Consider the following 16956-nt stretch of genomic DNA (forward strand, 5'->3'; position numbering starts at 1 on the left):
TGTTGATAAGATCTATCTTCAATCTTTTCAAATAACTGCCAAATATCACAAGTCAGACCTCAGGTCGTATGATCCATACCATAAATCGTTCACAATTCATGTGACCATTAGTATCTGTAAATGCTGCAGAAAAATGTTACCGAGAAATATGAATTCTTTGGTTTTTCAAAGGCGAAATCTGTTACCATAACAACAAATATTATTGCATGTTTATTTTAACATCGGTTCAATTGACCCCATTAAACTAATTGTATTTGTATTGTTATCAATGGTAGTTTACTATTTACTAGATTCCTTTAATTTATTGGAAAACTTTAGAAAAATCATTGTTCATCTTTTTCTTGTCGTAACATCCTCACTTGGCTAAACCTGCTTTTCAGCTAGTTTTCTATAAGTACTTCCTCAGTTATTCATTGAGAGCTTCCTCTGCCAACACGGCTTGACGTCTGTCAGTCGTTGAAGTTTTAGCGAATAACATTCGATAACTGAAATATCTACTGTTCTCAAATTTAAAACGAAAACTATAAAAAAATATGTCAAGTGATTTTGTATTTGATTATACAAACATGATCCAAGCAACAATAATATTTATTGTTATTTATTTGTTACGAATTGTTTTAAGTGTAATTGAGAAATAAACTCTTTTTTAATAAAAAGTCCATGAGAACTTTGCAGGCACTTTTGCAACTATTTAAAAACAACTTAAATTAATTTTTACTGATAGTAACTTGTGGAGCCTCGTAGCCGTGCGGTTAGGGTCACCAAGCTTCTAATCGCACCATGCTGTGGGGTGAGGGTTCGATTCCCGCTCCGGGCGATGAAACTTTTCGTGAGAATAGTTTCTTCTCCGTATCCACTGGTGCATGTCCCGTGTGTCTAGTGTTATGTTTCGTTCAGTCTGTACAGCCTCTGGCTGAAGACGGTGTCCGTGTCTTTTAATTATTATAGAACTATTGAAAAACAATTGAATCAATTGGTCACTAATAAAGCTAATGTTCACTTATTGTACGAACTATATGGGCTTAATTTCTATTGTAAAAAGTAACAATATATCTACTATGTGTTTTATTGTGCACAACAAAACCAGTCATTTGTTAATAATGTTTACCATGTAATAAATGGTAATTTTTTATCCGGGAAGCGCAATGTTTCCAATAAAGCATCAACTCCAATTGAAACTTCCATTGTTTCATTCAGTATTCCTTGCCACAGATTTATTCATTTAAAATCTCCGATATCAATAATTTCTTGGATTGTGATTTTTAAGGAAGGCGGTTGGCCACCTTCCAGGCATATCTAGTGTCGTCTTTTAGACACATCTCATGCCGTCCTTCAGGCATATCTAGTGCCATCTTTCAGGCACATCTAGTGTCGTCTTTCAGACACATCTTATGCCATCTTTCAGGTATATATTGAGTGATCTTTCAGACACATCTCATGCCATCTTTCAGGCATATCTAGAGCCATCTTTCAGACACATCTAGTGTCACCTTACAGACACATCTCATGCCATCATTCTGACACATCTACTGCCATCTTTCAGATACATCTCATGCCATCTTTCAGGCAAATCTAGTGCCATCTTTCAGGCAAATCTAGTGCCATCTTTCAGACACATCTAATTCATCTTTCAGGCATATTGAAACTAATCGGTAATTTATCAGTGCCGGGCCGACTCAGGACACAAGATCTCTCCGGCAATCCCAGGGTCGGCTAGCTACCGGGTAATCAAGGGCTTTTCGCGATACAAAAACTACAAACAGATCTTTCACTTTTCTAGTATATAATTTATTAAAACCCTAATTGTGGCGTGTGCGTGTTGTTCTGTGTAATAATAATTTAGTGTAAATTTGTTAATGTGTTTCCTATTCTAACGCTTGTACCGGTACATACCGCTGTTGCTTGAAGGTGGTGTCGATGGCCGACACAGCGACTCCTGTCGAGCTGTGCGGCCGGAATACTCGCCGGATGGCAAGGCGAGCGGGGCCGGTACTCGGCCGACGGGACCAGCGGGCGTTGCTGGGGGGGGGGGGGGATCACTGGCGTCTTCCCTCGTGGGCGCAATCGACCGGCCGTGGCATGGCCACCTTGGACGGCCGAGAGGGGAAATCCTCCTTAACGATTAAGGCGATCTGCCTGAGGATCTGTCCGGAAAAGGACGACAAAACTCCTTGACGAGTTAGGCGCGGAAGCCTTACGGCTTCGCGGGCCGACCCGTGTGCTGGACGGAGGAACCTATTAAAAGGTCCAACAAAAGAGGTCCTGAACGGTGTTATCCCCAAACATAAAAACCTAGCTCCTGCTAGAAAGAAGGGGGGGGGGGGGGTTCTTCGTTCTTTTTAACCACTGCACTGTTAAAAATCACGTCATATGCACACGGACGCCTGGTACTAAAGTGACCGAATTTAGGCAATGGCCGTTCATCCTAATTTTCTCCCTTTTCATCATTCTCATTACTGCCTTTATCGCTCATTTCACCAGCCATGTTCCAACATTGGTAGCAACCAACAAAATACAGCGGTACGGGACCCTATCACTACTGTGGTACTCTACTGTTATTACACAAGAAACGTGAAGGGTCCGACACTTACAACATTTTACAAAACAAAAATCAACAATTTGTAACCAAACGGTTACACTATCCACCACCCCGATGAAAAAATGTGAAAGCACGAAGAGGTTTTGCATTTTTTTTTCAATTTACTCTCTCAAGTCATCTTCGGCCGCCATCGGTTCGTGGATGTACAACAAACAACAAAATAATATTTACAAAAACACTGCAACAACAATTTAAAAATCTACTAACTACTATCGCGCGATATCATAACAGAACTTTACAACAAATTAAAAATATAAATACTAAAACATGCTAAAATATTCTCTACGTACGTGCACAAATAAACAAATTAAAATCATAAAATGAAATAAATTAAAACATGCAAAATATGTACACAATAATTTAAAAATCTTATAAAATATCCCGAATTATGGGTAGACAACTCTATTTACACGTTGCGCAACAAAAACAATTTTACAACCCTATTTACAAATATTTACAACACATAGATCACATTCGATCAGCACGGCCGAATCCCCTGGCGGGATTGATTCGCCGGCGGGCAAACTGTTTGACACCATGGTGACAGTGGCAGTTTGCGAAATGTCATGAATCTGTCAAAGTACACTGACACAGCATCTCTATTGTTCTGTTTCATTTATGTTTACTTTATGCTGTGCAGTTGCGAAGATTTATCAAAAAGTGATGAAGTAAAAAGTGGCCTTTTTCGGTATAAATGTATTGGTAAGTAGTACGTACAATAGTAAAACATACCGAAGACTGACCTTCGTATGTAATTTCGTCTTTTCAGGTGAATGAAATTCATTCATTCGGGGTTGTTGGGCTATTCGGTGCCAATCTTCCCGAGGAAGATTGGTCGATAGCAACACCCATAATGGTCCCGGGACCTTGATGACCATCTTGGCGGAGCAAGATGAACTCAGGTAAGTTCAGTGTACACTGTGAAATAATCAACCCATCTCAGGTGATTGATGTTTATTTTAGACTTTGGCCAATAAGTTCAGTGGGCGATCCCCTCTCAGGCGCTCCGCAGGTGGGGAAGTGAGGGTAAATTATCACCCCTCGCACCTTCCACCGGTCTTGCCAGCCCTGATATGGATCCCCGAAATAAATCAAGGTAAGTTGGATCTATTTTCTCTTGCATGTTAGCCTTTCGTAACGACCGCTCGGAGTCTTTCATCCGTCGGTCCGACTAATCTAGGACTAACTGCTAACGATTCTCATAACAACTAACACAATCGACTAACAATTCCATAGTCCTTCGGTGTAATTAAATTGTTAACATTCTTGGTTTCTCTTTCTTTCCAGATCCATTTTCAGCGGTGTTCACCATCAGACGATCGGGGACACAACTCGTTATTCCCGCGCACCGTTGGATCACCGGCAAACTGCCGAAAAGTGGAATTTAAAAAGAAAAGATAAATAAATGATTTATAAAAATTTAATTCTGAGTTGTTTTGTCTTCTTTCTATTGAATGAAAATCTTTTCTGGTGGGTTCCAGGCAAGGTTCCAGGTGTGCGTTCGGAACTGGGATTTTTCGTTGAAGAGTAGGTTTCCAATATCGAAGTAGGTTCGCTGCACAGTTCTTTGGCCGTAGGTTCCGCTCGAAGATTTAGGTTGGCCTTTTTCCGGATCTTGAACGATCGGGTCTGCTTTCTTAGGGATTCGGGGTTCGAAGTTTGTTGCTTTGAAGATTGGAAAGCTACACCAGGTAAGTCTCGGAGAATTTTGGAAGATTGAAGCACCGACTTACTGGCGTCAAAATCGGGAGAGAAATAACCAGAAGAGTAGCGTGACACAGGGCTCCTTTTCGTTCCCTTTTCGACCTGAAGTTGGTCTTCCGAATCATATTCGGGCTCGCTGAAGGACATTTCTAAGTCTTCGGAATCGGAACTAGGGATGATCAACTCGATCTCTTCCTCTGGTTCTGATTCCGGCGCCCTGTATTCGCAAGTCGCGCTGGGGGACAAATAGCGAGAATTTACATCGCATGTGACGATGTTCATGTCACGCATGAATAGGTATATGATACGTTTAATTTTACCGACGTCTGCTGGCATCATCACCCCCGAAGTCCTTTGCTCCCTGATGGTATGCAAAGTTTCTTCGAGGTCCAGCTCTAACTCCTCTAGCGGGTAGTTAGGATGCGTCGAGAGCAACGGACGAGGCATCTCGAAAGAGTCCTCCAAGTCCGACTCGTCCGCATCGTACGTCGACGGCTGCCAATTGATTGGTTTATAATTGGCTTCAGCCTTTGCTCGTCGCTTACGAGTCATTGTGTATGAGAATCAGTGGTGTGTGTTGTGGGTGAAAATAAAATCGTAAAACATATTGATGGACCAAAACAAACGGGTTAAAATAAATAGTGCGCTATTGTTGTCATGATTGATTGGACAAGTAGGTACAGTAAAGTTCAATTATGATACATGGACATGAAACATAAAATCGAAACGCGAAAAAACAACATTTGCCAACATCGACGAATTTTTGAACGGGAAAAACGACAATCAAAAGCAAATGTGTCCTATGTGTGTTCAGGACCTCTTTTGAAGGCAAAAACTTCGATTAATCACAGATTTATCACCTAAAGTTTAGAATAGTGCGTAAGGGGCGAGACATACGTGCAAGCACGTATCCCTGCCACCTCCCGTCGGCAAAAATCGTTAGATTTTTGTATGCTACTTCGGTCCCTTGATTACCTTTCGCGGACTTTTGGCTGGGTGCCAAGTGAAACTAATCGGTAATTTATCAGTGCCGGGCCGACTCAGGACACAAGATCTCTCCGGCAATCCCAGGGTCGGCTAGCTACCGGGTAATCAAGGGCTTTTCGCGATACAAAAACTACAAACAGATCTTTCACTTTTCTAGTATATAATTTATTAAAACCCTAATTGTGGCGTGTGCGTGTTGTTCTGTGTAATAATAATTTAGTGTAAATTTGTTAATGTGTTTCCTATTCTAACGCTTGTACCGGTACATACCGCTGTTGCTTGAAGGTGGTGTCGATGGCCGACACAGCGACTCCTGTCGAGCTGTGCGGCCGGAATACTCGCCGGATGGCAAGGCGAGCGGGGCCGGTACTCGGCCGACGGGACCAGCGGGCGTTGCTGGGGGGGGGGGGGGATCACTGGCGTCTTCCCTCGTGGGCGCAATCGACCGGCCGTGGCATGGCCACCTTGGACGGCCGAGAGGGGAAATCCTCCTTAACGATTAAGGCGATCTGCCTGAGGATCTGTCCGGAAAAGGACGACAAAACTCCTTGACGAGTTAGGCGCGGAAGCCTTACGGCTTCGCGGGCCGACCCGTGTGCTGGACGGAGGAACCTATTAAAAGGTCCAACAAAAGAGGTCCTGAACGGTGTTATCCCCAAACATAAAAACCTAGCTCCTGCTAGAAAGAAGGGGGGGGGGGTTCTTCGTTCTTTTTAACCACTGCACTGTTAAAAATCACGTCATATGCACACGGACGCCTGGTACTAAAGTGACCGAATTTAGGCAATGGCCGTTCATCCTAATTTTCTCCCTTTTCATCATTCTCATTACTGCCTTTATCGCTCATTTCACCAGCCATGTTCCAACATTGGTAGCAACCAACAAAATACAGCGGTACGGGACCCTATCACTACTGTGGTACTCTACTGTTATTACACAAGAAACGTGAAGGGTCCGACACTTACAACATTTTACAAAACAAAAATCAACAATTTGTAACCAAACGGTTACAATATCTAGTGCCATCTAGTGTCGTCTTTCGGCCATATATCTTGCTATCTTTCAGGCAAATCTAGTGCCATCTTTCAGATACATCTCATGCCATCTTGCAGACAACTCTAGTGCCATCTTTCAGACACATCTTATGCCATCTTTCAGGCATATCAAGTGCTTTCTTTCAGACACATCTCATAAGTCTTTCAGGTATATCAAGTGCAATATTCCAGACACATCTTTCAGACACATCTCATGCTATCCTTCAGATACATTTAGTGTCTTCTTTCAGACACATCTCTTGCCATCTTCCAGGCATATCTAGTGCCATTTTTCAGACACATCTCATGCCATCTTTCAGGCATACAGGGGATGGCCAAAATGTTTGGGATAGGCAACTTTTTTTTTTCTCACAAAAAAGTTCAGCATGCTATAACTTTTCATAGAGCGCATCAAAAAATCTCAAATATTGACTGTTTGTCAACCTATTATATGTGCATCATTGGTACAAATTTGGGCTTGATTGATTAATATTTCGCAAAGTTAGAACCGTTCGGGTAAATCAACTTTTTTTAGACAACGCATGTTTGAGCTGTCATATCTCGGAAACCAGTGAACCGAATTGAATGAAATTTTGAACGTACACTAACAATATGTAAATGCTTCACAAACTATTAAAACATAGATACATTTTGAACGTTGAAAAAAGTTATCATGGATTGACACTTTTTGGACTTTTCTCGAAAAAATGTAATTTTTTTACATTAATGTGAATAAATTTTAGTGTTGATATCCAAAGATTTTCCACTTCTGTTCTCAAATTATCTCTAATCAGATATATTAGAGCCTATTTAGATTGAAGGAAGAACACATTTAATAATTTGTGTTTGGTATTGTATATTTTACTTATTTTCCTCTATATGGGTAAAAATTTCAACCCGATATAACTTAATTCGCCGTGAGAAAATATTATATTTTATAACGTCGAATTGAGTACCAATATATTGTTGATAAACGTTAAAAAAATCATTCAATTTGGTTCACTGGTTTCCGAGTTATGACAGCTCAAAAATTAGTTGTCTAAAAAATATTGTTTTACGCGAACGGTTCTAACTTCGCGAAAAATTAATCAATCGAGCCCAAATTTGTACCAATGATGCACACATAATAGATTGACAAACAGTCAAATTTTGAGATTTTTTGATGCACTCTATGAAAAGTTACAGCATGTTGATTTTTTTTGTGGGAGAAAAAAAAGTTGCCTATCCCAAACATTTTGGCCATCCCCTGTATCTAGTGTCTCCTTTCAGACACATCTATTGCCAAATTTCAGACACTCTTCATGCCATCTTTCAGGCATACCTAATGGCATCTTTCAGGCACATCTCATGCCATCTTTCAGGCATATCTAGTGCCATATTTCAGACACATCTGATGTCATCTTTCAGACACATCACATGCCATCTTTCAGGCATAGCTAGTGACATCTTTTAGACACATCTCGTGCCATCTGCCAGGCATATCTAGTGCCATCTTTCAGACACATCTGGTGTCATCTTTCAGACACATCTCATGCCATCTTTCAGAATTTTATTACCGGGCTCGGTTATCCAATTACCGAATTTTCAACAGCTGAGCTCTCGGTTATCACCTCGGTAATTGAGTTCGACTACCGAGTACTCGGTATAACGATTGATCTAACAAAATGTCAAAAAATACTGAGCTACTCGTCAAATGATTGCTGAATACTTTGTAAAAATAATACCGAGTATTCAGTAACATTTTATTTCAAAGGTTTTGAGGTTTACCGAGTGGCTCAGTATTTTTTTACGGGTACCCGTAATTTTTTACCTTCTATAAAAAATAAAAAATAACTTTTCATTGTTTTATTGTAATAAACTTTTAAACATTTGCATGCATCGTTTAGTAAAACGATGCCATAGAATATAACAATTCTCTTAACGCTTACAGTAGATTTACTGGCTCTCCTCGAATTCTCAAGTCCAGCATGGTTACACAGCTATTCCTGATTAACGACTCCGGTAATTTTTACTGGGTTTTTGAACTGCTGACCACTCGGTAACATTGGCCATTACCGAAAACTCAGAAAATTGAAAAAATGCTCATCTGTCAGAATCTACCGAATAAGTCAGTAAATCTAGAGGAGTAAGATTACTAACTTTTTCGGTATTTATTTGGATTGTTTACGTTTACTTTACTGAACTCCCCAGTTCCCGAATGCTCTCCAGTTTCCCGGATTTCTTATTGTTTTTTTTTCATTCTTTTTTATTCCGGAAGGCATGTTAACTTTTACCAAAATAAATGTCGTTGCAAATCGTCTTGCCTCACTCCATGGATGAAGAAAAAAATCAGCGAACAAAATGTATTCATGTCTGCATCTTTCCGCCAGTTTGCCATGTTTGTGCTGCTAGATCAAAACTCGTGCTCCAACAAGAATAGCTAACGGCAGAAGCTTCGGAGCCAGCGAACACTACCGGCAAAGTCGATCTACTTATTTCCATAGCTATCGGAATGATTTCCATGGTATTGCGCACAATTTGTCCACTGATTTTTGTTACTTACCCAGATAATGGCAAAGACGCTGCACTGATTCATTTTCCAGCTCGTAAAACAGCAAATATTGGTTAAATCGAGATAATTTCTGCAGCTGCTGATAAATGATGCTGGATGTTGTCTGACAGCTGCACAGCTGTTTTTGTTTTGCTATTACTGATTCTTCAGTAGCAGAAACAATTATAACTGGAAGTCGGTATTTTTTCTTACTAGCTCTTTACTATGTTCCGTGAAACATGCATTTTACTGGGAATTCAGTATTTGCAACTACTGTACTCAGTAAAATGTAAATTATTTGACTGAAGATCGGTATTTTGCAGTAAAAAAATACTGAACTGTCGTAGTTTTAATAATTTACAATTTCAGTTCAGTTAAAAACATTACCAAACTCTTAAATCATTTTTAAGTATGTACACACTTATTTTAGAATTAGCAGTTCGGTACTTCTTTTAACTGGGCTTTATTTGTAAATCTCCAAATTAGCGCCAATTCAGTAGTTTTTGCCGAAAATTGCTGTCCTCCGGTAAAATATTTTACTTTTTTACTGATTACTGTAAATTCAACAACTGGATTTCCAGTAATTTGAATGTTTTACTGAACTTAGAAAAAGTCAGTAAACACGAGTACCGAGTTTCAGTAATGTTGATCATTTTACTGACTTTTTTGTCAAAATCAAATAAAAACAAAACAGCTCCAGCAAGGAGCTGTCAAATTTCAACAATTGAACCACATTCAAGCAGCAGCAGCGGCGGCGGCCACAAAAGCATTGGGATTGCAACTTATTTCAATATGGATTTATTTTGCCTGCAGCTTCAGCATAGACTCCGGTCTGATGGATGCGTCTTTGCCAAGTAAGTAGCAAAAAATCTGCGACAAATGTGTGCTCACCTCGCAATGCGAACTTCGAGGCTTCCGCCAATGGAAGTCCGAAACATCATAACGAGCGGGAGGAATCTTGAAAAACGCAGCACCGCTCGAAGAACCCTCATAATTTTGCAAACTAAGCAAATGTTAAAATTAACCATTTTTACCGCAGTCGCAGATTTTTTAAATTTACGAGGTCAAAGATTCACAAGAAAGGCTAAACGATCCACAATAATGATCGATAACGCCGAAGGAATCAAATGTAAAATGTGGGAACGGGCTGCTGGTGCTTTTCTTTGGAACTGGGAATCTCGGTAAACTAGAGTAAACAATTACACTAGTTTACAGCATTTTTGAACTCGGTAAGCTGATGATTATTTTTGGTGTAGAATCATGCCCTGAGTTCGAAAACGCGAAGGAAAAAAATTACAGTAGAGCGGAAAATTTTTCGACTTTCCATACAAGGTTGATGATTTGAAATCGATTTTTGTTCTATTTTTAGGCAAAGTCGCTCACTTCACACATCTCATTCTCCGTAATCAATGCTCCGATTGAGCTGAATTTTTTACTGTAACTCACCTACATATGATATGTCAAATAAACGTCGAGAAATAATTTTTAAGTTGGTTTTTTCTTATTGAAAAAAATACATTTCTTCAAAAAAATTAGGGAATTTTGCTAAAATTTAAGAAGATCGTCCCTAAAACTTGCCAATATCTTGAATTTCATCAATCTGACGCAAAACCTGTATTCAGATGACCGAATGGTATTGTATTCAGCTTTTAATTTATGGAAAAAGGTTTAAAATTGGTTGAACAAAACGCAATATATTTGAATTTTAGTAAATTACATATTTTGAAAAGTTGCAAAACTCGATATTGAGCTAAATCTCAAAAACTGTTCTACTTTAAATTTTTTGAAGGTCGGTTTCGAAATCAGCACTAAATTGTGCTTCAAAAATTTTGGTCGTTGACAGAAGTTCACGACTTTCGTTTTATTTTGTAAACTTGTGTTATTTAACCGAAGAACCCAGTAAAAAATGTTACTGAAAAAATACTGACTTATTCGGTAATTTTTGACAGATCAGCATTTTTTTCATTTACTTGCTTTTCGGTAACGGCAAAACATACTGGGTGTTCAGTAGAGATGGTCGGGTTTCAGATTTTACAGACCCGAACCCGACCCGTACCCGAAACATTTTCAATTTCAAAACCCGGACCCGACCCGAACCCGAGAGTTTTTTGCTCTCTCAAACCCGGACCCGACCCGAACCCGAAAAATTTTTGTCGATCAAACCCGAACCCGACCCGAACCCGAGAAAATATTTCTCAATAAACCCGACCAAAACCCGAGCCAAAAAATAATTGTTAAATGTATCGAATATGACAAATAAAGCATTTTTCTAAATACTGATTTTTTTACACCGGTACCGAACCCGACTTGGACTCGACGTTTTTCAAACCCGACCCGACCCGTACCCGAAATTTTTGAAAATGTTTAAACCCGGACCCGACCCGAACCCGAGTTTTTCATTAATTTTCAAGCCCGAACCCGACCCGTACCCGTCGGGTTCGGGTTCGGGTCGGGTTTCGGGTTTGAAAACCCGAAACCCGACCATCTCTACAAGGCATACCGCCGCATGACAGTCGCAAGGCAAAACAAAAGAAAAAGTGTTCCCACCAAAAACAAAAGCACGTGGGTATCACGAATTGACAGATGTTTTTGAATGTATTTGTGATGAACGGCAAGAGTGGCTCAGTGGAATGAGTGTTCTTGCTGTCAAACCCCATATAATGGAATTATATACTTTTAAATCTGGCGACGCTGTTATGATTAGTGGCTGTCGCGCTAATATTCTCAATTTAGTTGAAAATCGGAGTTTTCGACTAGCGAACTTGAATTTTTCTCCAAATCCGTGCGTCGGACCTAACTTCGGAAGTGGTGCGCTGTATAGTAAACCTGGTCCGCTATACAGCGCACTACTTCCGAAGTTAGGTCCGACGCACGGATTTGGAGAAAAATCCAACTTCGCTAGTCGAAAATTCCGGGTTTCAGCTGCACGGAGAATATCAGAAGCCAGAGGCAGATAATCGCCATATTCTGATTTTTCTTGAGAGGCATTATACCGTACAATCAGAAAAAAAGTGTTGAATACTCTTCAAAACTTTTACCGAGCACTCAGTTCCCGCAGGACAGGTGTGACGCCATTTGTTTTTTATCAGAGTTGGTTGGTCGGAGCTGATGTGTGATACAGAATGTTGTCCAGAAAACACTTTTTTGTTCCGCGAAGCTCGTGAAATTGTACAGAAATGATTGGAAAGTTTGCATTATCATCCAAATAATTTAAAATACTTACAGCAAATTATTCATTTTCCTTCTTCAGGATTAGCTGATGGTACTTAAAAACAAGTCAGGACTTCGAGAAACAGCACCATTTATAAAAGTCGTAAGACGAAACCTTCTTTACGTAATTGAAAAAAAAACCTCAGCAGCTTTTTTTAACTACTTCTTATTTTGGACGAACACATTTCAAGTTGACTCTAACTTTCTCAAACTCAAGAGATGAATCAGTCTGAAAAAAAAAACATTATGAAAACAATGATTATTCATAAACCTCGACACATTTGAATACGCAATTTTGCTATTCATTGAACTTCGAGTATTACCCAAGAATTGAAAATCGCAGTAATCACCGATCTGGTTGAAATATATTACTGTAAATATTATTTAAACGTAAAGAAATAATGAAGTAAAAATCAAAACATCTCAAAATAAACAAATAGGAATGTTTACGGCTTGCCGAAGAAAAATCAACATTCCTACCAAAACAAAACCATGCGACAAGTACAGCGATAAGCAAGTATTGGTAAATCTAGCTTGCTACCTACTATACCGAGCTCAAACACAGTGCAGCTTTTTTTTTGCACCAGTGGCTATCCAGGTAGCTATCGGGTGGCAAAACAGAACAGTACCTCCGAATAAACCAACGGTTTCGGTGCAAGTTTGCTACACCCGGCGGCAAAGTGGTGCAGGCGGTGCAAATAAACGAATTCGATATTAAAATTAGTCATTTTCCTGCATAAAAAACAGACAATTGTGTCACCTGTCAATTTTACAGAAATAATGAAAATACTAAGGCTGAGAACCGTTTCGCTTGTTTAACTTTTGGCTAAAAATTGACACTTCGATAGTTATTTCGCGTCCGGTTAAAAATAACCCTACTTCCGACCAGGGTTAGTTTTGACAGTTCGATAGTTATTTTTTGTTCGCGATGATTTGACTGCGTACTGTATGTTGTTCCAAACTCCAACTCATCTGTCAAATTTTAAATGGGCCGTCCTCGTAGTTATTTTTTAACCATCCGATGGAAAATAACTACTGAAGTGCCGAATTTTAACTTAAAGTTAAACGAATATGTGAAATGGTTCATAGCCTAAAAAGTATGCATTGTTGAACTTAATAAGATTTAGTTGTCAGTAGGTAACTATTCGCAATTTAGTAGAATTCCTCTACATAGAGATGAGCGGAATTTACATTTGTCGATTCGGCAACGCTGTTTGTTTTGTTTACATCAGCTTCTAACACTTGCCACAAAGCTAGATGTTCAAACTTTTTGCGTGACTTTGTTGTGGTGCAAGTTGTTTTGTTTACGTTTGCTAATTATATTCGATTTTTTTTTTCCAAATTTTGGAAAAGATAACAGCGAATATTAGAATAACTAGCCACATAAGTCCAAAGTCGTGACTGTTCGTGTGACTAACATCTAATTTGCCACGCCCTTACAGCGTCATTAGCGGTATTATAAGCGTCATTAGATCAATCAAATTCTCGATAGTAAAAATAAATATTTGTAATACATATGTTTATTGTCAAATGCAATACCGTTCAAACAACGCCTTCCTATTGTACGTAGATTTGCTAACTGAACACGACGAATCAGAACCGTCGTTTTTGGAATCGCCGTTCGAATCGTCGTTCAATTGCAGAGCGAGACAGCAACCAAACTGACACATCGCTTTGACATATTTAACGTAGGAGCAGTGGTGGAAATTGATCGTGAACGTGTGCTTACGCGCTACAAAAAAATGTCATCGCATCGCAAACCTTTGCTGTGCGATGGTGTTCGTACGCAGGCTATTGGCATCAATGGATTTTTTCGTAGCCAACATCTTACTGCTTTATACTCATATTCGTGTAAATTGAAACGAGCGTGTAGTCAACAAACGCTGCTTTTTGTTTAATGTTGTGGGCCACACACGAAATGCACCGCCACATTGCTTGTTTGTTGGGTTGCTTTATTCAACTAATCGCGTGCTCCTCTTCCCGTACACTAATATTAATGCGAGTTTGAAGTGCTTTGTGATCATTTGACGTGCAAAAATGATTTCAAAAATTGATCAAAAAACCAAAATAAACGTTAAACAAAAAGTTTTCACATTTGACGATGGGCGCTATTTATTAGCGCCCAGGACATCCTGTCTACCATAATTCCAATGCATTGATATAGGTCGTGTCGGGGGTCGTTCGTACGTCTGTGGCTCACGATCGTACGACACGAACGCCAACGAGTGCATCGCATCTTTTGCAAGAGCGATGGTTTTTTATTTTAGAGGTTCGCGGCCGATATTTCTGTAATGAAATCAAATGTTGGTAATCTTTTTCGTCGATATCATTTATTGGAATGGTACCTGACCAGTATAGGCAAAAACACCCAACTAATTATTTATATACCTTTAAGTGTACTAAAAATGGCAACAAACCAAGTGTTCTACATTGTGATCCTTCTGGTGAACCAACTGCGATTCTGCTCGTTCGACATTTGTTTTGTGTTGGTTCGTCGATCCGGGAAATCGTGAACCGTTCTCTCTTTTTGGGTTCGCGAGCGCGTGAGCAAAGATTGTGTTTGATGCGAACCAAAAAACACGTCAAGCGCATGATGCTTTCCACCCAGGCCCCTGGCATCAATGAAATTTATCGTAGCCAACATCTAACTGCCTTATACTCATATTCGTGCAAATTGAAACGAGCGTGTAATCAACAAACGCAGCTTTTGTTTGATGTTGTGAGCCACACACGAAATCACATTCACAATGCGTGTTTGTTGGGTTGCTTTATTCAACTAATCTCATGCTCCTCTTACCGTACATTAATATTAAAGCGAGTTTGAAGTGTTTTGTGATCATAAGCGGTGGAAAAAATGATTCCAAAAACTGATCAACAAACCAAAATAAACGTTAAACAAAAAATTGTTGATGTTTTCGCATTTGACAGTGGGCGCTATTTATTAGCGCCCAGGACATCCTGTCTACCATGATTCCAATGCATTGATATAGGCCGTGTCATGGGCCTGTTTCCACCACTGCGTAGGAGCAACACGTGCGTGAGATTCTCTCTCTCGGTTGGTGTGGTTTGTTTTGATTCAATCTGACATTTCTTTTATGCTGCTCATGCTGCCGATGCTGCCAGCTGATGGTGGCAAGGATGGAGGAGCATGCAGTCCGGATTCGCTGGTTGGGTCACGACTGCGCCCCGATTAGCGAATCGTGTTCGTTCGTTGGGGCAACTGACAACTGATCAAAATGCTCTAGACACACGCAAGTGACGAGAAATACGTCACGGAACACTCACATACTTGCGCAAACGTTCTGTATACAGGAGCTGTGATGCGACGGCGGTCAGACGTCAAACTCGTTTTGACATCTATTCTGACATTGACAGTGCTTTTTAGTTGGGTTTTGCCCCAATCAGTGAACATTCAACCATCGAGACAGCCCATCTAACGAGCTCTCAACGAACGAATCGCCACTATAGTCGGAGGGGTGCTCCAATGCGTTTTCGGAAGAATTCGTCGACATAAAAAGTTTTCGTTATAAAAATATGGAAAATTCTAGTTTGTGGGCTTTGTGGCCGTGCGGCTAGAGGCGTCAGTCAACTAGGCGTTTCGTAAGCCTCGGAGTGTGGGTTCGATTCCCACTCCAGTCGGGGAAAACTTTTCGTCGAACGGAAAATTCTTCACTGGGCCACTGGGTGTTATGTGTGTTGTCCGTTGTCTTATGTAAGTGCTTGTTCAGTCTGTACAACCTCTGGTTGAAGACGGTGTAGTGTCTTTTACAAAAGTTCAGCATTAAACTTTTCAATGCGTGTTACATATATTATTTTACAGAGAATCAGTCTAGAGGTCGTTTAACGTAACACAGCGTAACAAAAATTAACTTTTGGTCTGTCTCAAGAGCAAACTTATGTGTCTCTGACAGATTTTGGGCCGCTGAATCCGAATCCGGGCTCAGATTTGCTCCAACACGTCACAATTTTGAGCTATACCTCAATTTATAGGGCAAAATATGCGATTTTGGGCTTTTTTGACTGCAAGCCATTAAGCATGGAAATATTTTTTTAAGCAATCAAACGATTAATTCGTCAATTAACATCTAAATTAACGACTCATGCAAAATATTTCGTTTAACCAAATCGATTTTGAAAGTTTTAAGCGATTTATGTTAGGTACGATATTTCCCATACAAGTCACACTCCAAAAGTTGCATGCAAGTTTTCATACTAACTTAAATCTATCAAATTTGATTAGGTAAAACAAAATATTTTGCATGAGTCGTTAATTTAGATGTTAATTGACCAATTAACCTTTTGATTGCTCAAAAAAAATATTTCCATGCTTAATGGCTTGCAGTCAAAAAAGCCCAAAATCGCATATTTTGCCCTATAAATTGAGGTATAGCGCAAAATTGTGACGTGCTGGAGCAAATCTGAGCCCGGATTCGGATTCAGCGGCCCAAAAACCATCGGAGACACATAAGTTTGCTCTTGAGACAAAAAAATGTTGCCCTGTGTAATAAGAGCATTAACATAAAAGTCTATAATTTTACAAGAACGCATTGAAACGCCCCTTGAAATTAAACGGCGATTCCCATCCAGCTCAAGCAAATTCCCTTGGAATTAATCTTCGAAGTAAAATCACAATACAAACAAAAGCATATTAATTTGGCTCACACTTTGACAGTCCTCTCTGCTCGATTGGCTCACAATGGCCGCTGTATGTTAGGCAAACAGTTTCAACAATAAATAAATCGATCTCCGTTCATGTGTTCATAAGAGATGGATATATTTGCGGAGCAGTTAAGGGAAAGATGATGCATGATCGATGAGATTTGAATTATCTGTTACCAACAAAAATACCGTGTGCTCGGTAGCTTAGTTGGAAAAGCACTTGTCTAACGTAT

The 16956-nt window shown here is 39.8% G+C and overlaps 2 protein-coding genes across 4 annotated transcripts in view; one reads left to right on the forward strand and one right to left on the reverse strand.

Annotated features, from left to right (window-relative positions):
* Positions 1 to 16956, forward strand: part of LOC109419430 (kelch-like protein 18) — a 386574-nt gene that overhangs the window by 341225 nt on the left and 28393 nt on the right. The gene's annotated exons all lie outside the window — the stretch shown is intronic.
* On the reverse strand, positions 2267 to 5942 carry LOC115266457 (uncharacterized). The gene has a single exon (XM_062858830.1). It carries the CDS (start codon positions 4853 to 4855, stop codon positions 4010 to 4012), a length of 846 nt encoding a protein of 281 aa, XP_062714814.1. The 5' UTR covers positions 4856 to 5942; the 3' UTR covers positions 2267 to 4009.

This window comes from Aedes albopictus, chromosome 3, assembly GCF_035046485.1.
Source record: "Aedes albopictus strain Foshan chromosome 3, AalbF5, whole genome shotgun sequence".
Lineage (NCBI taxonomy): Eukaryota > Metazoa > Arthropoda > Insecta > Diptera > Culicidae > Aedes > Aedes albopictus.

Bases quoted from the DNA above. Each gene is read 5' to 3' on its own strand.
- LOC115266457 (XM_062858830.1), bottom strand. From the start codon at position 4,855: ATGACTCGTAAGCGACGAGCAAAGGCTGAAGCCAATTATAAACCAATC.